This window comes from Nothoprocta perdicaria, unplaced genomic scaffold (assembly GCF_003342845.1).
Source record: "Nothoprocta perdicaria isolate Ctin4 unplaced genomic scaffold, notPer1 scaffold_92, whole genome shotgun sequence".
NCBI classification, from domain to species: domain Eukaryota; kingdom Metazoa; phylum Chordata; class Aves; order Tinamiformes; family Tinamidae; genus Nothoprocta; species Nothoprocta perdicaria.
This window is the reverse complement of record NW_020456221.1, coordinates 2,988,045-3,010,146: the sequence shown is the minus strand read 5'-3', so window position 1 is coordinate 3,010,146 and position 22,102 is coordinate 2,988,045. Positions and strand designations below refer to the sequence as shown.

Genomic DNA, 22,102 nt, shown 5'->3' with positions numbered 1-22,102 from the left:
GCACCTGCACCATGCCTGGCAAGTGCAGAGCATGCACGCAGGCCACGCAAAACCCAGTTTTGCACTGCACCACAGCCCAAATAATCAGCCCTATAGCAGTTTAATGTATGTGTGCAAATATGACTAAAACATTCTTTTGTTTAAAAACAAAGAACTGATGTCATACCATAGCCTGTGAGTCTCTGTTATAGGCATAGGAACTTGAATTTCCTCTGATTCAGAGATGTCTGCAGTGCATTTACCTATGTGGTACATATGGCAGTCTTTCACTACACAGCTTTCATCTCTGTTGTTCAAAGTGTACAGTAATGGCAGTTCCTTTACATAAAGATCTGCAGCTATTCAGAATTGCTGAGTCCTCTAAGTGAGCAATGGAAATGGAAATCTCTTGGGGACAGATTTGCCTGCTCTGTTCCACATGCTTAATAGTGTTGGTCAATTTAGAAGTGTCTTAAACCCAGTGCTCATTTGCAGCACTTTAGTGTATCTGTTTTTTTGTCATCAAAAGATTTTTCATCTTTTTACCACTGGTAAAAGTGGGAACTGGACTTAGTACTGGTACATTCCTAGCAAGTACCAAACAGTGCACAGTGAGTTACCCAAGGAGGAATGACTAACCTTATGTGGGTGTTTGGGAAGTGCCTTCCAACTAGCAATTCTGTATTTCCATGTTATGAGCGTTCAACCCTGCTGCATTCGAACGAGTGCAGCTTGAAGGCAGATGGGAAATGTGAACCCAGTGTAGTGAAAAAGCTGGGGATGAGCACCACCAGTTCCCGTGGTTCTGCTTGCCTGGGCTAGTGTCGGGTTTGGGCGCTTGGGCACCTGTACTCTATCCTCCTCTCCATTACCACCATGAACTTTTATTTCACAAAACTCAACTAATTGTTGCAAATGGATTGCACTAGCAAAGGCAAGTTATGGATTTGGAGCCAGATTACTTTTCTCCATGTCTCAGTTTCTTCATTACTTCCAGAATGTTTCAAGAGCCAAAAAAAAAAAAAAAAAAAGACCCATAAAGTATCTTGGCCTCTTGTTTCTGTTGGCTAAATAACCTCTGCAGTTTACTTGTCTAATGAGCAAATAATGAGCAACTTGTCTAATGTCAACTGGTTTTCGTTGATTCTGTGGGGAAAAAAATGAAGTCTCTTTGCTTCCAAGTAGGGAAAAGTAGAAAATACAGTTCTAGCTGTGACCATCTAAAGAATTAAGTTAATTGTGTTTATTGACATATTTGAAAAGGTGTATGTTCAACACTTCTTCTTTTTTTTTTTTTTTTTTTTCATTTAGTGGGGCTACATCTATTGTCTACAGATGCAGGCAGAAAGGGACCCAGAAACCTTACGCCGTCAAAATGTTGAAGAAGACAGTAAGTTTCCTTGTTTTTTATTTGGGAATGTTGTACAGAGGTGGGGGTCTCTTTGTCAAGAGGGAGCAGGTTAGATTGAGGATATTCCTGAGATTTGTATTTTCTGCAGATGAGTTTTTTCCATTCCTAATGGTTAAAACAGCTTAGAGATGGCAGTACTCTGTTGACAATGTCTTATTCCTGTGAATCTTGCTTGTACCTTCATTTGACGTCCTCTGTATAGACCTAGATCTGGTCAAAATGTTCTTTTGGACAAAAATTTATTTTCTTTTTTTGCCAAAGAAAAGATACAGATTCAGATTCATTCATTTAAATATTCCATAAATTCATTTCACGTTAGTGCATTCTTTTGCTCCAAACCATCATTTTATCAAAAAAAAAATCAAAATTATCAAAAATATCAAAATATCATGACTGGGCTTTTTCAGGAACTCTTTAAAGTATCAATTCAGAAAATAAATTCATTTGGATATTTGTTTCAGTTCTACCCAAAAATCTTTTCTTAGATTCCAGTAGAATTAAATATTTCTAGTGATTTTTTTTCTTCCGTTAAAAAACTCATAAGAGAACCAGTTGAGATGTCAGTTATTTTTGCAGCTCCGTATATATCATACTTCTACAACAGTTATTTCTGTGTGTGCTGCAGAATGGTTGGTAGAAGGCATGAAGAGAGCCTCAAGAGGAAAGGCTAGCACTAGCTTGAGAGACTTTAAGCAGCAGGAGAAAGAGGGAGATAGGGAAGAGCAATCCCTGTTTCTAAATAGAGAGGAACAGAAATTTGAGAGCAGGCTGGCAAGCAGTGAGGCATGGACATAATTTTTATTCATGAGTCATTTTGATGCAGTTTATTCTAATGGTAAATCATCCATTATTCCATAAAGTTCAGCAATGTCCCCATGTAGCAACATAATGATGGGTGGGTAGGCGTAAACATGCCTAAACGTTGAATGGTCTTTGTGCAAGACATAATGAGCAGGTTCCACATGAGTAAAATGTTGGCATTAATTTTTCATCTCAGAAAATAAGCCAAATTTTAAACTGGCTTAGAAATTTAGTTCTGTGAGCTGCTTTTGAATCTGCATCTGGTACAGTGGAGGGAGCAGAGCATATGCGAGGCGTTTACATTGCTTCTGCTTAAGTTCTGTTATCCCTATGGAAATGCAGAGAACTTCAGCTTCAAGTTTTTATCTGTTCCCTATGCCAGTGATTCCCATAATGTTTTACGAATGTGCTCCCATGTTTCTCACTCTGAAATGCACTAAGAAAAATTACATTATTTGAAAATATATCTTTGCTATTTTTGTTTTTTTTATAGCGTGATTAATTCATCTTCATGATGGGCATATTCATACTAGATCCAACTATTTGTTTTGGGGAACTGTTTAATTCAGACTTTTAGCATACTTTTGGAGCATGTGAGTTATATGTTTGATGATAGAAGTATGGGAAAGCAATGAACAAGAACATAAGAATATACTTACGTAAATTGTTTGCACAGCAACAATAGCTGAACTCAGTTGGGCCTTGATTATGTTAGTAAGATTGTTTACAATCTTACTCAATGCAAGTTTTATTGTATTGTATTAGAGTGAGTATAGTGTGTGTATATATGTATGAGCAGTGTGCTACCCAGTGAGTATAGTTCATGAAATAGGGTTTTTCCTGTGTAATTGTTACACTCTGGGATATTTTGCTGCCTTATGAGAACAAGAGATATTAATATATTGATGGGTTTATTGTACAATTAAGCACGTGATAGAATAGATTATTGGTGATAATATGCCACCATATATGTGTGAGCCATCAAGTGCAGCACTAGATCAGTTTGGCCATGCAGTTAGCAGCATCAGTGACAGCAGTAACGGTGTTAAACAGTGTGCTCGTAGCAGGTGTCTCATCTTTGCACAACTCAGTATAAAATAAAGTGTGGTCCTAATCATATACTAACGTTTTTATTAGTTTAAGTTTCTTGTTGTTATTTTAGAACAGCGATCATAAAGAACAGAATCACACAATTGTGGAAAAAAAATAACGGGGTAAAACAAGAGGAAGATGAGCTGACTTATTTTTGATGCACACAGTCCCACTTTTACTGTTCCTGGTTCCAAATGCACATGTGGGAGCACTGGAGAGCACTGAGAGATTAGGAAGAGAAAACTAAGGAAAATGGTGAAAGCGCAGATTTTCTGTTCTCTGATTTTCTATTTAAACTATCTAACTTTCCATGCTGCTTAGGACAGTACTAACTAGGGGAAGAAGAATGTCCCTAAGAAATGTGTGAGGATCAGGGAAAGAGACAGCTTGTTCTGGGGAGGGTTGCAAGTCATCTGTGAGGAGCAGGCTGGTACTGACAGACATTTCCAGATCTGTGCTTGCTGATCACCCTGGTGCTATGGTTTGAAGAGCCTCAGGAGTCGTTATTTTTGTCCCTTGGGAACAGCTTAGCCAAGAAACAAATGATCCTTTGCGAGTTGAACTAAATGGTATAGTGGAAGCAGATTGCAAAGAAAATAAAATGCCTATCAGTGCTCTTTTTATTTAGATAGTAAGACTAATTTTTCATTTTGGCTAATGCTTTGTCATTTAAGAGAAAGTAAAATTTGGGTGAGACATATTAGCCATTTCTGAGAACAAACTATTGTTGAGAGATCTGAGTGCCTAGGAATTTCTGTAGTAGCTCTCTATTATATATGTTTAAAAAAATAATATTCTTAGTTTTTTTGGTACAACCTTGTTTTTTTCTAAGTATTTTAACAAAGAGAAATTGAGGAAATATGTTTGTATAAAATATAGCTTTGTGAATGAAATGAAATAATAATTTGAGAATGTTTTATTTCAGGGTAGAAGTGTAGTTATTCTTAACTATTAATTAAAATTTTATACTGTTTCCAAAGAAGAAAACTCACCCTTTTTTTTTGTTGGTCTGAAACAGTTGATATAAAATGCTTCATTTTCCTCCTTTGTTTTGTTTTTGCTAAATTCAGCCCAATTTTTGTTTAGCTTTGGATCCACTATGTTGTTACATAGTGAATATTACTGTTAGCGAATGCTACTGTTAAACAGAGCAGACAACCTCTGCTCTGTGGTTTCCAAGTTGAAATACTGGGGGTCTACATCTTAAATCTAGCAAGTGCCAACAATTGTATCTGACGTAATTTGGGAGCAGTTGTTGCAATAAAGCAACATGCTTTGAAGGAGGGAGCATGGAATTGTAAGTCAGATGGTCTAGATGGTCTCGATACATCCTACTGTACTTCACTGTGCCGTTGGCACAATGTAGTCTTCTAAGAGAAAGTTGTTTTGCTCCTTTTGTTTCAACTTCTTCACCCATAAAATTGAGAGAGTATTTACTCATTTTGCTTCACAGCAGTGCTTTGAAGGATAGCCTGCTTAAAATTCCTAAGTTTTAATTAATATATCTTGTCCCATAAGAGTTATTAACCATGATGAAACATTAGGCCCCCTGTGTATGAGTCAATGAGGCATCCAAATACAGAGACTATTTTAGAGAATTCTCATTTTGACTTCATTTTTTTTTCCCTGTATGAGTGTCTTCCCTCACAGGATTTGTGATGTTTAATTAATATCTGTGAGGCACTTTAATTAAAATCAATCTTTATGAAGTAGCATTCTTTTTGAAGACTAGTTGATGTAGTTCAAAATCACACAAGGCCACATAAACTTTTTCTCAGATCAGAAACAGAACAACTATTTTCAGGCTATCCATATGTTGAAAATAGTATGCAAATGTTGAAAATAATTATACTAATTAGTTGGACAATTTGAGAACATAAAATAGTTTATATCTGTGGAGCAGAGAGGAGGATGAGTAAAGGAGAAGGTAAAAGACTTCCGAGCCTCCCTCCTGGACATGTGGTTGATATTTAGAGGTAGGGCCTGAAGGAAATTATAGTAGGCTGTGGAAACGAATATAAAAAGTCTAAACTGAGTACATGCTTTTCAGCATTCAGTAGAAAACTAAAAGTGACTTTCTAATCACACCAGAAGTGTGTGACATGCAGGTGTGAGGAGATGTAAGGCGAGTAATTACTTTTGTTGTGAGGGACCTTGACTATGGCGTTCTGAAATATTAGGGTAGCAAATGTTTAACTCTGTTGCTCTGGCAATGGTCTATCCATCTGCTCTTTGTTGGTCCAGGGAAGTTTGTTACTAGTCATGAGGATGAGAGGGTCTTTGATCAAACAATGTAGAGGTATTTTGAGGGGGAAGGCTGTTTTTTTTTTTTTTTTTTCCTAAGACATAATTAGCTTCTGATGTAGATAGCCATTTTTTAATCCTTTTCATTAGTAGACAGTGTATGGCAAGCAGGGGTGTAGTTGTCTGGTCTTTTCATTTTGCTTTGCAGTGAGATGTAGTGCTAAGTGGTGGTCAAGAGGCTCATTTAAATGTTAATCAGAATTCTTGGAAGAGTGCTGCTCTTGGCTGAACTTTGCAATTGACTGAGGAGGCAAATGTCACAGATACTTGCCTTGAAAAGGGCCTAGGGACTTTGTATCACACTCAGAGATAATCACTGTTAGAATTAATAAAACAAGACCTTTGTTGACTTGTTGAGGGAAAAAAAGTGTCTTTTTGTGGCTATGAAATGAAAAATTTTATTTTCTGGCGTTATGGGACTACAGTTTGAATGCTCTTGACTCCGTGTTCCTCTAATCTCAGTATCTATGGGCTCTGTAACTAGACCATATATGTCATGTGATATTGCAATTGAGAGCACTCTCTCTAAACTGCTATATGAGAGGAAGTGTTAAGTCTGGCCCACAGAAGAAAAAGCCTGAGATAAATACTCTCATTTGCCTGAAGTACTATAGCAGTAGTTCTTTTTTCTTCAGTTTTCTAGTGTCAGAATATCCCTCTAAATACATGAATGTGTTTATATTTAAAGACAATGTTTTTCTCACAAAACTGACATTCTTCATTAAAAATTCAGTTCTCAAATAAAAAAGAAATCTTTCAGTTGTTCTTAACTGTAATGCACAACTTCAGTGTAGCACAGAGGTTGAGTAAGCACTCATATTTTTCATAGTTAGTATTTTCTGAGTACTCTTATTGCAGTTTCAGTAGTTATTTCAAGCTGCTTCTAAATATAAATTAAATCCATGAAATGTACAGTGTGTATAGAGGCACAGAAATATTTCTTTGTTTTTCTATCTACACAGGCAAAGAATAGCCAACTAAAAGCATATTTTTTCTTCAGTAAGATTCCAGTTGGTTTTTGTCTTATAAACCGTCAAGTTAGAACTGATTTAATAAAAGTGGAAATGTTAATGAAAAAAAAATCTTAGTAATATGCTATTTCAGTCCTTGGAAAGCAAAAAACAATTTTTTGTCTCTATTTCAAGAGCGTCCTTTGGAAAAAGAAAAAAAATCTCATTGTATATCTGAAAAAAGTGTTCTGTGTACAGAAGGTTATTTAACAATTTATTAGTTCTTAAGTAATTTAGTTATAATCTGCACTACAATGTGTTATATTATATTTCATTGTTATGCAGATGATACTTAAAAATCCCTTTATGTAGAACAATATTTTTTACTTGTCACTGTTTAGATAAAATGTTCTTCATGAATAAGTCATCTCCTAGGGTAAGTCAAAAGTAGAGAGTATGTATTATGTCTCCTTTTTTTCCCACTGCATTTAATTTACACGTAATTAGCTAATTCATTTCTGGCATTCACAGCTTATTTTTTGGAAGTAGAAAGGCAAATTACTAAAAAGAGGGAAACGAAAAGCTCAACTCCTTGTGCAGTTCAAGGAAGCTTGGCCTACTGAATAATTTGCATTGCTGAGCAAATCCTGAGAGGCTAAATAATATCCTTTAGACTATGAATCCAATGAAAAATGAAATAATTGTCACATGCATATGTTTAGGCTTGAGTAAATTAAGGAGGACTTTCATGTAACAAGTCCCAAGAGACTAAATAATATCCTTTATTTTGTTAATTCTGTTAAAAATGGAATGAGTTTCACATGCACATGTTTCAGTTTGAATAATTTAAGAAAACTTTTGATGTAACAATCTGAGCTGGTTTTCTTCCTTCACCAACCCATCCATAGATATTTTGCTCCTGACCACAGTGTTTTCTTCTCCATGGCTTTAAGCATGTCTAGCAAAACTGTGGAGTCTGGTTTGTACGTATTTGTAGAGCAATAAGAATGGGAATTGGCATGAAAGATGTTACTGCATGATGGGCTATTTAACACCAAAACCAAAGCTTCAGGCCTGCAAAAGGGCAGAGCTAAGTAATAGTCTGTCTGAAGCAGAAGTAAATATTAGTCTATCCTGAGATTATAATCCTCTTCTTTAGAAACCCTTTGCTATTTACATAGCGTTAAAGACAGTATAGTAAAATGCCTTTGGAGCTGTCCTGGAGGGAAGACAGGATTTGTGTGTAGGCAGCCTCTCCACAGGGTTTGCACTGGAAATTTGGGAATATCTCCTCCTCTTGTGTTTCAGGATACCATAATTTTCAAAAACTCTCTTTTGGGATCCTATAGAATGAATTACTATTAATATTAGGGGAGAGAGACTGAGTTTTCTTCTTTTATACCATCAAACAAACAAAAAATATAAGGGAAAGCTAGGTGCATGTACAAAAATGAAGAGAAAAGAGCAGAAGACAAATGACAGCATTCTCTGTGCGGCTGGCAATTCTGTTACTGGAATAAAACAGGGACAGAATATGACTTGCATCCTGGATTCATTCCTCTGGCCTGCAGTCAGTCCCTCTCCAGCCTCTCAGAGAGTCAAATCCAATGCAGTTTTGTAAGACAGCAGTTATTTTAATAGGAACTTGGTAATCATCGTTTACTTATTTTTCAAACTGATTGGGCTCACTGGTATATTTCAAGATAAAATATGTCTTCTTTGGCTTTTATTCCTTTTATTTTTTGCCCATTAAAAAAGGACACAGGTAGGCAGAAATAGAAATGTGGAGGTGGAAGGTAAAACAACAGCTGTATGCACAGCAAGACCTGTGAGCACAAGTTATAGAAGAGCCTTCAAAAAATCATGAAGCCAGCATTGCTCTCCGATCTCTGTGGCATGTGTCACGTGGTCAAAGCATTCCTAAAGACTGGAACAAAAGTGCAGTACAAGCTGAATATTTGATGGTAATAGCTGCAGGGTTACTGTATACGGGTGAGGATTATTGTAACTTTGGGCCAAACTGAACTAGCTCTCCATTTGAGTAGTACTTCCTTATGAAAAAATAAAAACTAAATAAATGATTTTCCATAAATGCAAAAAAAGCCAAAAAAGTTATTCCTTCTCCTTCTTTGTAAGCAGCCTTCTAGTATTATTGTTTATTTCCAGCAAACTATTCCATTATAGTTTGCATATATTGCATTAACAGGCATTTGAAACTTCAACCAGTATGTACCAGTTAAAGTATGTAACTTGTATGTTTTAAGCAGTTTCGGGGACAAGGCCTCAATCACTAACTGTAGGTGTAGAGTTACTACCAAATGACACTAAAGCGACTTAGGGAACACCTCATTGCCATGAACTGTGGCTGATGCATGTCTCAGAAGACTAATCTGAAGGGACTAGATAAGGACACTGCAAGTCATCTTGTCTAGATGTCTTAAAAGAACCAGTGCTGAGATTCTGAGTGCTTCATTAGAGGACACACACAAGACTGGTACTCCACTCATGAAATTCTCAGAATTTTATCTTGCCTAATGTATTTTGAGCAAATCAGTCTCAGCTGGTCACCAGACTTGCAGCCAGGCCTTCCTCAATCATTATCTATGTTATTGCTTATAAAATGGAGTGGTAGAACATTTGTGTGCTTGCCTGGCATAACTCGGTATTAAGGATAAAATTTACCATACTTATGATGGCACTGGTGTATCAGACTTAATCATTGAGTAACCTTGAAGGATCATATGAATCATTAATATGGCTATGTACATTAGCTTAGCATTTTTGTACAGTTACTTAAGTACCAGCAAGCGTCATCTTGGGCTACTACATTTGGCTATACCATATTTAACATCATTATGACTCCTTTGAGGAGTCCAAACACATTAGAGTAGTTTAAGGTAAGGATATGTCCTACTACCTAACAATTCTTGGTTTCTAGAGAAACTGCTGCCAAGCTAGACACTCGAGAGAAGTGGCAATATGGTTTACAGGTCGGGATGCAGCCTTTACACAGAATGTCAGCTACCCAGAAATGGTTGCATGAGGTAGATTATGAGCTAGCTCAACAAATTTTTACCTGAAAGTAAGTTTTAAATGTGAAAATGTATAAAGGAAAGGTAAGGATGGACAAGAAAATGGCAAGGACAAGTTTTCTAAAAAATCTTATAAACAAGGGTACTTGAGAATGGAAAATTATCCTTGCCTTTTGATCTACACATTTTTCTTCTGCTTTAAAAAATCTCCACCCGGCCCTGAGAACTGCAACAATACCAGTGTCACACTATAAATAGTAAATAGCTGAAATGAACAGTGCATGAATACCTAATAGCCTGAAATCTGCTTGCATAAAGTGCTCAACATTTATCAAATGTATCTGCAGAAATCTGTATATAAATGAGTCAGGACCAGAAATAACAACCAAATTAGTGCAACAAACCACGATGTATAATAAGGTCAGCTCATTTAACATGTAGCTTCTTTTGAACTCAGTTGTAAAATGTGTTATTGCAAGTCACCAGCATAGTCGAAGCTGTAAATGCCACAGGATCCACTCTGCATCCCTTTGTGATACCACTGAGCTGAGACTGGTGGGCAATAGAATCCACCCACAAAGACGCGGGTGCCTTTGGATAATATTATGTGAGTCTGATCAGCTTTACCTTTAAAAGCTGGTGTTACAGAGTGCAGGGCCTGTTAATTATAATACATCAGCAAGCAGTTTACTATGTTGAAGTCTATCCTTCAATCCTGCAAATCATCATTATCCATCTGATGACATCTCTGCCAAAGTGAAGTGCCTTGCTATGTAACTGTATTTTGACAAATGGACATTCAACACACTATCATATACAGATACTACATTTTTCTTTCCTTTCACTTAGCACCTAAAGATAGAAAATATTATTTTCTCTAATAACTAGAGCTCTAATAAATGTTTTTGTATTAATAATACAAGTTGCTTTACCATATCTCTATAAAAATTCTCAGCAAAAATCCCTACAGAGTTTATATACGATATTGCAGGAATGTGCAATTACCTCTGTGCTTTATTATATTGTTTGAATTTTTTTTTCTTCCTTAGGGACCTCATGTACAGCTTGAATAGACCCAAAATAGTCTACCAAGATTTAAAGACAAAAAAAAAAAAAAAAAAAAAAAAAAAAGAAACTTTTTTTGTTAAAGAAAATGTTACACCACTGTGAGTACAAAGGTTACTGCCTTGCAAAGAGAGCTGCTGACCTTGCTGAGGAGGTCAAGCAAGAAGGGCCACTAAAACAAAGGAGGAAGTCTTTATTTCTGAAATTCATTTTTATCCAATAAAAGTTAACCCAGAGAAGCAAGTCACTGGAGGCTGATGTTAAATGCCCCATTTAGAACAAAGAGGTAATCCTTTATTTCAGAAGGGTCAGCTCTCTTGATGCAGAATTTACCCTCTGTCCACTGCTTCACTGGTTGCTAAATTGCCACAGAATAGATTAAAAAGATAGCTTGGATCAAAGCATCTATTTTTTTTTCCTGCTATACTGCCTTTTGTATCCCTCCAATATTGTTTATTATTTATGATGAAAGCTGACATCCAGATCTTCCACTGTTTGTAAACCAGTTCAGATGCATCTGTTTCAATGGTACTATCCAGGTTTGTACAGGTTAGGAAAAAACAGGCTGTGTGTCTATGTGGAGTTGTAGCACATACATTCAAAAATTTTCTTTAAAGTCTTTTTATTCCTGAAGTCTGAAAGGCATTTGAGGAAGATATTATATGTATGAGTATCTCTGAAAGTGGCTAGAATTAAAGTAGAATTTCTTGTTATATAGAATACTTTGACAATTAAAAAAAAGGCTAAAACAAAAAATGCATATTTTAAATCCTTCTCTTAGGAAGGAATTATAAGTTTTATTTGAGTTCACATTTGGCAACTTGATTTCTCCTTTCTTGACATTTCATGAGAACTAGTAACCCAGTGGCCCATTGCATAATCATTGAGAACTTGGTAATAGACATTTTAGACCAGAAGAAAATAAGCAACCCTCTTTCTTGATAGCATGTATGTGTGTAGTCTTTAATATTTCAATTAAACTATAAGAAGATAATATAATGATAAAGTAAAAAAAAAAAAAAAAAGAATTTCCACTTTATTTTTTAAGATATTCCAGCACTTTCCCTTGCTGAAGTAATTTGAGGTTAACAAATTAGGATGATTGATTATAGGTCTGGTGCTGCTTCACTGACAGACCAGCATCAAAGATCCTGTATTAAAACTGTGTCTATAAAACATTTAATTTACTAGTACAAGAGAAATGAAATAACTGCAGAGAAAAATGCTAACACATTCAGAAATAATGACATTTCTATGGCGATAGCTTAGTGTAAATTAAGAGGGTGGATAGTTTCATTCACCCGCATTTTCAGATGTTGCCCTAACTTTCTGGGCCTTGGCTTCATTATGTATATAGTACTCTATTAAAACTATTAATCCTTTGTCTGCCTGGAAACAGGACAAATGATCACCGTTTCGAATGGGCATATTGCACCACCATCTGCCTAGTGAACTTGGATCACCGTGAGGCTGTGGCTACCTTAGCTGATTGCTTAAAAGCCAGCCTGCACATGCCTACCTGTGCTGCAGTCGCAGCTTCTTTACTTATTTTGGGTAAGGGGACGGGGGGGACACTACATACAGGAAAACTAGGTAGTACTGTATCACTACTCAAGATCATGCTTGCTAGCTTATTGTGTTTTAGCACTTCATGAAGATGGCTGCACAGAGAAGCCATAGGCAGAAGCACGTAAGTGTAAGTCTTAATAATCACAAACCATTCTTATGATCCTGTGAATTCTTACGAATTTGTATCTAAGGACAGTAGAGACTTCATGCCTAAGATCACTGGTGAGGAACAGATTAAATAATTTTGGCAAGGTGACCTGAAAAAGCGCTACTAAAATCGAAGTGGACATACCACAAGAGAAAGGCAGAATGCTATTTCTTAGGCCCATCACAGAAAATGCCTTTTGATTGCTTGCAAATGGAAGATACAGTTCCATAGAATTTCACCAGTGTTAAAATCACCCAAATGTGACGTCTGCACAAAATGAATCAGAACTAATATGTAAGTTCTTCACACAGAGAAAAGCTATCTTGTAAGTCAGAATCAAATCATACTAATGAAACATCTGACCAAAAGTGTACACTCGTATGTTTAGCAGAGATAAGAGACAAAGAACAAAGAAAGCTTGTACAAGAATAATTGATAAACGCATAGAACCAAGACATGTCTGAAATTTAAGATAAAAGAAAAAAAAGAGACAAAGATAAATAGTTTGCAGGTCAGATATTAAATCTGCAAAATCATATCACAGTATTTGATCTGTCCAAGCATACTTGCATTTCCCCAAAGTTTGTAGCAACACTCTTTTGGAAAACTACACTTTTTTTAAAAAAAGGTACTCCTACAGAAGTATCATATGGAGCAGGGAGAAATGGCATGACTGTGACCCTAACAAATGGTTTATCTCAGGAATATTAGTGCCCTAGTATTTGTGACCCAGGTAAACAACTAAGGCAAGTTTGGAGCTGACACAAGGAGGGACACTTTGTTGGAAGGAACTGAAATAAGGTAATTATTCATATAGTTCTATGTTTGTGTAAGAGAAGAGCATAAAAGTAAATGAAAAAACAGGTTCTCTATAATGATATAGACTAGGTGGGATCCTGCTTTTACTATAAAATGATTCAGTCACCTACATGTAAGTACTTCTGTTGTAATAACTATCCAAAGGCTATTTTGCAGGATGCTTATAAATATTTAGTATTGCTAAGCATCTATGTATTGCTAGTTTGCTATTACATCTAAAACATCCCAAAGTATTAGATAAAATTTCCTCATAGCACCCAGAGGAAGTATTATGAGAGTTATTCTTCAGGGTAAGTGCTCAAAAACAGAGAGAGTTGCCTGTGATCACAGAGTAATTTTGTAGGAAAGCAAGGAGTCCAAAGTGAGTCTCAGATCACTCTTTTTTGCTTAATTTGTTGCCACCAGCTATAGAAGAAGAGGCCATAATCATTTCTCAGTAATACTCCCTTAGAGCCAAAAGGAAACATCTTTAGGATTTGGACAGCATATTACATGCTTATTGCCAGATATTCTTGACGCATGAACATTTTTGAAACAAGAGAAAACAAACTGTAGCTTGTTCAGTTTGTACCAGTCCTTCTGGAGGAGGTAAGCAGCTCAAACCTAAACAATTTTCATGGGGAGGAGGATAGCTGTCCATGCATTACTGCGTTAGTTTTTCTGATCCTATATGAGACACAGAAGCCTTGTACGAAGCATATGAATCCAGTTATATTATTCTCTCCATCGTCTGCATCTTGTGATTCCGAAGGGACCAGGGTGAGCTTTCTGGGCCTCTGGCTGTACATTTTCACTCAAGCAAGTAATGCAGAGATGAAAAGTCACTAATGTCAAGAGGGTTTTGAACCCGTGGGAGGCCTCTTCACAGGAGTCAAAATGGATAGGCTGTGCTCATAGCATTTTAAGAAAACTGTGTGGGAAAGACAACATTTGGGCTCTTTCCCATACAGAGTGTGCTGCAAGTGCTGAGAGATATTTAGTTATTGATCATGTTTTTTTATCTCCAATAAGATATTCAGAAAATAGATTATTTGAGTCGTGTTTAATTTTTGCTTTCTACTACTTCTCTGATTCATCATATCTGCTCAAAGTTGTTTTTTCTTTCTTTTTGCTTCCTGCCAAAGTCACTCGAAACAGATAAATGTCAGTTTCAAGAAAGCACTAAGTGTCTAATTATTCATTTCCACCGCTTCTACAGCACTGTAGAACTGCTATCTTGGAACTGCTTCTGATTTACACATGTACACCCAAGGGGTGAATCACATTTTCTTTCAGTAAATCTCTCTGCAATCCTGAATCTGACTTTCATTATCTCTAGAAAACTAAAATACTGCAATGTACTTTTCAGCTTCCAGGAATTTCTTTTTTTTTTCTTTCTTTTTTCTTTCTTTTTTTCTTTTAGCATAAGTCTTCTGAGAATTTGAAGTATTTCTATATTCCTTTTAGAGTTTTAGGTAACAGTTAATTCCGTACGTACTGTAAAAAAAAAAAAAAAAAGAATTGTGTTTACTGGAAACCTTTAATTAGCAAAATAAACAAGCACGTTCAATGCAAGTTCATCTGTGTCAGCAATTTGGGAGAACTTAGTCCCTTAACTTGCTGGATGAAGAGTGCTGCGGAAGAAATACATTAATGATTTTCATCAGCATAGGATTTCTCTTGAGTTTGTGCATGCTTGTTACAAAGATATTTTCTTTGTAAATGTATTGATTGCAAAATGATTCTTCTATGTTTAAGCACTCAAGTTGAGAGGTTCTGTCTGATGAATGAAATACTCCTCTGGTCTTTGTTCTGAGAAGTAACCAAATAGCACCAAGGGCACCAGATTTTGAGCCTGAACCTTGAAAGACTGTGCAGTTTGAGGAGAGAATGAAAGAGAAGGGTTAATCCTCCCTAAGTTTCAACCAAAAGGATAGTATTTTGCAAAAATATATCTTTTTCTATTTTTTTCCTGTAGCAAGTGAAAATTAAAGCCTTTTAACCTTTCTGAGGCTGAGGAATGCTGGATGCTTGCATCGCTTCTTCTCTGGATGTTAAACTACTTAGGTACATACATTGTATTGGGAGCTGGTAAAACAGACTTTTCTCTTAGGCTGTCTAATACAACTGTTGATCACGGTGTGCTGGAAAGATTTGGTTTTGGTGTAAATTGCACCAAATGAAATACAGGTGTGCAGGACAAGAGCAAAATTTAAATAAATATAGGAAATTTGCCTTTTTTCACATATCTTTCCGATATTTTATTTCTACATGTTTATGTGTACATTTGGGAATGTTTTGCTAGAAACACATGTTTTTTTCTGTTCTGGTAACTGTCTCACAATAAAGGAAAATGGCTCCTTACATTATGTTTGGTTTTTGTATCTTACTTTTTCCCCTAAGAGAAAGGGGAAACTGCCGTTCATAGATACATCCTGTGATGCAGCTGAAAGTTTTATGATGAACAGATAAATCAATTTTTCGCTTTTTCCCCCCTACTTTTAACCAGGTAGACAAGAAAATTGTCCGCACAGAAATAGGAGTGCTGCTTCGCCTTTCACATCCAAACATTGTAAGTTTAGCTATGTTCCATTCTTGTGTTCTTTTTAAAAATACCTTCTGTTCCTAAGAGCTCCATATTGACTGCTGTAGTTTACATATACAGGCTTATGAGAACCTTCAGCTAAAGTTTAATATTTTCCTCATAGGCACATTAGAGCCTTTTTATGCAAGACTGTAAAATCATTCTTATTCTTTAAAACAAACTGTTGATGTTCTGGCTGAATAAAATGAAAAACTGTGCAAAACAAATTCTGTAAATGGAGGAGGATATGGTGTTGTCAGCCTGTGGAGGATGGGGAAGGTTTTACATTCAGCTTGCTCTGAAACATTGTCAGACAGGTGTTGACAGGCACTAAAGAAAGCAGTTTCTAAACTTCATGTGTTACAGAGAGTTTGCTGAGGTAGGAAGAGTATGACAGCAACAGAAAGAGAATGCAGAATAGACAAAATCAGTAAAAGAAAAAAATGTTTTCAATAAATTGCTAAACTGAAAGCCAGTAACACACCAGTTTCAGTTGGTCACATCTTTTGCTTTACTTGATGTAGTCTGTTTCCTTCAATAGGTCCTGTGGTATCAGTGCTCAGCAATTGCATAGATGAATCATTTTGGTTTTCTTTTTTTTTTTTTTTTCCAGATAAAACTGAAGGAGATATTTGAGACCCCTACAGAAATCAGTCTTGTTCTGGAACTGGTCACAGGTGGCGAGCTGTTTGACAGGTGAGTGGCCTGTATGCACCTCGTTTTGCGCAGTGCACAAGGCTTCTCCTTTGCACACAGTCCCTATGTTACTAATTACTGGTGTTATTTCATCAACATACGGTTTATTCACATGCATAAATAGCTGCAGGAGTTGGCTTCAAATTCGTGTTGGGAAATGTTAGAATTAGGAGGACTTTTCTAAGGACAAAATGAGTTGAAAATGGAGGAAACTATTAGCAAATTTGAAAAAGCTTGTACTGTTAAAGGAAAGTGGGTGGTGTCAGAGTGTGCTGGACCAGGCAAAAAGAGGGAAAAACGGGCAAAATTACACTGGCAAGTCAGCATGTAAAATGTGGGAAGTGGCAATCAGCCAGCCAGGAGAGCAGCACTACATCAGATTAAAAGGATGGTAAGCAGGAGTGACAAAAAAAGAAAGACTGTTTGGCATTAATTGTATTCATAACAATTCTGCTTTTGTTAGAAGCATTTTGCAAGATAGGTATTATGTTCTGAAAGTAATTTGCTCCTAAAGCTGCACATTCTTGTAGTGTAGATGCATATGTATAAAATGAAAAGAAGGTAATATTGTTGGGGACAGTATTTTAATGTTAGGCATTTGTTCTCTTAAAACAAGTGAAAATATATACATTTATATTTATATATAAAAGCATTTAATACTGGCTTGGGTAAGCCAGTTAATTCAGTGAAGCAATCTAAGGAAGCTGTAGTGCTTTCCAAATCGTTCAAGGATGAGTTATTTAATCTTCCTTCTTCTATAATTAAATTTTAGTATTGCAGTGGATTGTTACATAAACATGCATTGAAGAAATGGTCTGAAAGGCTCTTTGAGAAAACAAAAACGTACCTTTCTTTGTATTATGCTCATAGCTACAACCTTGAAATGAGCTATTTCCGAAATGTACCAAGTAACTCCTTCTGTAACATCTTTAATTCCAACTGAAGTAAGGTGCCTGCTAATGCAATATACAGTAGAAAGAGAAGAGATGTGCTGCAAGCAAAACAACAAGTTCCCCGTCCTCAGCTAGAAAGGACTCTTTGCAAGATGTCTTACTTTTACATAGCCCTCAGTATATGCACATGGTTTCAGATAAACTGTTTTTCAGGAAAGCTGGGTACTGCACAAGAGTCTCTGATGGGAAGTGTTTGTCAATGAAAAATAAAAAATATGCCAGTAAAAGGACTGCTTTCTGAGCACGGACCATATGTTTGGTAGAAGAGCTAGAAATGGAACCTTGCACGTGATCCAGGACGGGGAATTGTGTTACTATATGGAGCTTGGATTTAGCATTATGACATTTTCAACATTCTGTAATCTTCTGCTTGGGCTGAGATTATAGGATTTGAGTCCTTGGGATTTATCAGTCCCCAAAATTGTGCGTATAATCCATGAGTTTAGCTGTTAAAAACCTCAGGATGTGCCTAGAACAGAAGCAAAGCTGTTCTGTCACTTCTCAGAATTGCGGTGCCCCCTTGTGATGCTAAGAACAAGAACTAATATCATCAGTGAACTCCTCTGAATTAAGCACACTCCATACAAGAGAACTGAAAATTTTGGCAATACATCCCTATCTGATTTGTGATTTGGAAAAATTTTAAAAAAGTATCTTTAGCTGCTAAAGACAGCAATAGAGAAATAACTTCACTCTTCAACTTTAGTCTGAAAATAATTTAATAGAACTATGCAGTCTGGATTTTTTGCACTAAAAGCATGAATTAAATGTTAGCTGTCCCTTTCTTTCAGTGAGGCTGAAGGATTAATGCTGTCACTGTGCTGAACAGTGACTGCCTTCTGAGTTTTAGTGAGGGATTATTCAGCCTTTCTTCCATAAGGCAAGTTTCCTCTCTCACATCTTGTCTTTTCATTTTATATGTCTTTCTCTCATGCCTGAGAGAAATGTTCTAGTTTTCCAAGAGCCCTTGCATGTTCTCTCCTCTTTGTTTGTGGGTCTACCAAGGGTTTTAAGAAAGCAGCAAAGTAAACTCTGTACCTTGAAGGAGTTACTCTCCTGCCTCTTCCAAATTAGCTGTCAGCAAATGGCAACAGTGGACCTGTTGCACAAATGCATCTGGTTTCCTTACTGTAATATGCAGCTACTTTCTACATCAACTATTTTACTGCTCTTTCTGCCATTCAAGATTTCCATTCTTTTTTTGCATAGTATTTGATTTGCTGATGAGGATCTTGCTTCCCCTTATTGTGAAGATGACTTTATAAATGCCTTTATGAATGGCTTTATAAAGATCTGATTAGTTTTCTAGAATCATATTAGTGTTATTTATGCAAAGCTAGTTTCATGCCCGTCTAACATAGAAGTTCTGGGTAATAAAGTTATTCACTTCCTTCACCATATTTAATATTTCCATGAAATCATCTATGTTATGTTTAAAATGAGTCTTCATTGTGACAGTTTTTCAACTGTGTTATCTGAAAGGAGATATTTCCAACCAAAACCAGCCATTTCACATCTCAATTAATGGAGCTGAAATAAGACTGGTTTTCTAAAGATTATTTTTCTAAGGGAAATCTGTCTTGCATACCTTATAAATCCCATTCTAGGTCCTAATCTAGTGCAAAATTCCACTGTCCCAAACATAACAAATTTAAGTCTACCCCCAATTTGAAAGGTTTTATAAAACAGAATGTTTGTGCAATGACTTTTGTTATCTTAGTAAGTGCGCAATAACAAAAGACTTTTGAGGACAAATCTGTATACGAAATGAATACAAAGCTTAGAGAAAGGTATGCTAGCTCTGAATGAACTGAGGCTTCAGCTGTTTCCTAATACCTTCTCCCAAGTCCTGTGTTTTAGGACTTTGATGTTTATTTGGCCCTCCTCTTTCAGTCATGCATGCTGTAAGTGCATTTAAAAGAGAGGTATTTCGACAGGGCACTGAGGGACAACTCTCCTGTTCTGCTGAGTGACCCAGCTGCAGTGTGTTAAGCAGCATATGGCAGTGTTTCACACCCTGCCAAAATACTGAGGGCAGGCTGCTGTCACACATCCTTGCTGGGGCAAGTCCTTACTGAAAAGGCTAAAGCATAACAAAAATAGCATATCAGCTCAAGTACATGGTAGAATGATCACGGATAGTTTTACTCTGCTTTCTCTGTGTACCAGCATGGTCCTTGAAGGACTTTCAAGAAGCAGTTTAAATGAAAGGAAATCTAAAGCTGCTACAATCTCTACTAAAGGTTGTTTGAAGTATCCTTGCGGATAGGAAATTGCAGGACTGGAGAAAAAGACACAACCAAAGGCCACTTTTCACCTCACTTTCACATCTTCCCTATCAAGTTGTTGTCATAACCAGGCATGCCATGCAGCCAGAGTTCAGAACATAGCCATTATGTTTTTGTTGTTGTTATGAGAACCTTGAGAGAGAGGGAGGGAGGGAGGGAGGGAGGAAGGAAGGAAGGAAGGAAGGAAGGAAGGAAGGAAGGAAGGGGAGGGAGAGAGAATAGAGGTGTTCTATTTGTTTTTTGGATGACTTCATATTATGAATTGATTTGAAATCATAAAGTAATAAAAAATAATGTGGGTAGTTTTAAAAGGCAGATTTATAATCTGCTCCTAATTTCACCTCCTCTCTGTGTAAGAGGAGAAAGCTAAAGGCAGAGTTGACTCCATTAACTCTCAGATGTCACTGAATTATCTGAATTTCAGCTCAATTAAGTGGAATCAGACATTTTAATATGAGTCAAAAATCACAGTGGAAAAAAGCTTAAATTCAATGACTTTAAGGGAATGCAGAATGATTATGTGGCTCAAAAACTTCTGGGGAAAAACTGCCCCTGAAGTTATTTATCATTTCTATAAGTAAATGTCTGTCAAAATAGTTGCTTTTTAAAGTATTTTTGTTGCTAATCAGTAAATTTTAGACTGTTCAAAAGTCTGATTAGATAAGTACCGAGTAGCCTCTTCTCATTTTATTTTATTAAGCCTTTTGATTATTATTATGACTTATTTTTTCCCTGTAGTTCTTCCATTTTGGAGTAATGATTTCTTTTATGATGATTTCAGTTACATTTTTTCTTGTCTGTTCCCTTTGCCCTTCTGTGCCTTCATGGTTCTTTTCCTAAATATAATTTCTTGATACTCTTAATTTTGCCTGTCTTTTGCATCATATGGCATATTTCATAAGTTTTTTTTTTTTTTTTATCATTTTATTGATCTTTTGGCTTTGCTCCAAACAATTAACTTACTTAGTATCACTAACAGGTACAGGTCTTGCTGCACAAATGAAATCTGATTTCTGTCTTTTATTACCTTTCTTCTTTTTGAAAATGGTCTTTTTTTTTTGTTCAGATTTTATTGATATTTATTGCATTTTGATTGAATCTTTGATATATCCCTTTTTGAAATACTAATATCAGGGAGGAAACAAAGAAAGCCTCACCTCTATTTTAACTTCATTTTGCTCACAATGCCTGAAGATTAATGAGAATATTTTCCATGAATTTCTTTTTTCTTCAGCTTGAAACTATTATGGCAGTCATATATTCTCCCTGGCTGAACTTTGTTGCCTTGAACACAGACTTGCTTCCTCATTTGCCTGTTGATTAAGTACCATGAACACCATCTAAAAATATTGCTACTGACCTATTCTTGACTAACTTCTGTTTCAAATTTCTTACCATTTCCTCTGAGACATATGTTTAATCTGATACTCTTTCAAGAATTTCCTGAAACCTCCAGGCATACTGCGGAGAGATACCAAAAATAATAATGGAATTCAGCAGTAACTGAAATGTGCGCTTTTTAGCAAAGTGGTAGCAGAGAGGATCATCTCCATCATTTTGAACATATGTCTTATTCTGTGGTGGCATTTTGTCTCTTGAACGTGAATTAGAAGAGTCTTTGGACTCTCTTTTTCATAGGAGCAAGACACAATCCTACCTCTGGACTTGGAAAAAGGAGCTCTGACTTGACTCTGTTTTTTGAGTAACGGAAGACAAACTTAACACATAAAATATCTCTGATAAAAGTTCCACTTGATGTCGTAGTAACACATGCAGTATCTGTTGATTTCATCTGCAGCAGTGTTAAAAATCAGTAATTTACAGAATAAAGAAAAGCTTTATAGCTTTTGTAGTCTTTCTGTTACTAATTAAACTAAACTAACCACAAACTGAAGCTTGTTTTCTTTCTGTTGCTTTCTGGTATTTCCTTCCTGTACCATGTCTATAGTAATATCTTTGTGCTTGTTTGTGTTCAGAATTTCATTTTCTAACACTGGACAGAGCTACTCTAAGCAAATATCTGCTTGGCTCTAATGTTCTTTCAAGATGAGAGATAGTCTAGTTTAATATTTTTTAATGTTTATATATAATATATTATTTAAAGTATGACCAATGCATGCACTTAGATTAGATCAAACACCAATCACCAGAACACACACATTTACAGCTTTATAAATGAAGAAACAACTCAAGTAGTGATAATAATGCAATTACAGTACTGCTAGACTTCTGAGAAGCGCCTCCACCTGTGCTTTCTGGTGAGAGAAGTGTCTCCTCCGAGTATTTTGCTGGCTGCCTGCTGTGTTCTAAATGTGAACTTGTGTAATACCAAAACTTGGTAGTTCTTAACTTGGAAAGCTTTTAATTTAAAGGCATTTTCACTTAAAATGTGCTTTTGGCTTATGTGGGTATTAGGATGATGTTGCAGGAAT

General features: G+C 36.2%; 1 protein-coding gene across 1 annotated transcript in view; it reads left to right on the top strand.

Annotated features, from left to right (window-relative positions):
- Positions 1–1,295: 1,295 nt before the first annotated feature.
- Positions 1,296–22,102, top strand: part of CAMK4 (calcium/calmodulin dependent protein kinase IV) — an 88,120-nt gene continuing 67,313 nt past the window's right edge. Inside the window, exons 1-3 of the mRNA XM_026052855.1 lie at positions 1,296–1,369; positions 15,659–15,721; positions 16,347–16,429. Coding sequence (XP_025908640.1) covers positions 1,355–1,369; positions 15,659–15,721; positions 16,347–16,429 — 161 coding nt within the window. The 5' untranslated portion in view covers positions 1,296–1,354. The remainder of the gene's footprint in view (positions 1,370–15,658; positions 15,722–16,346; positions 16,430–22,102) is intronic.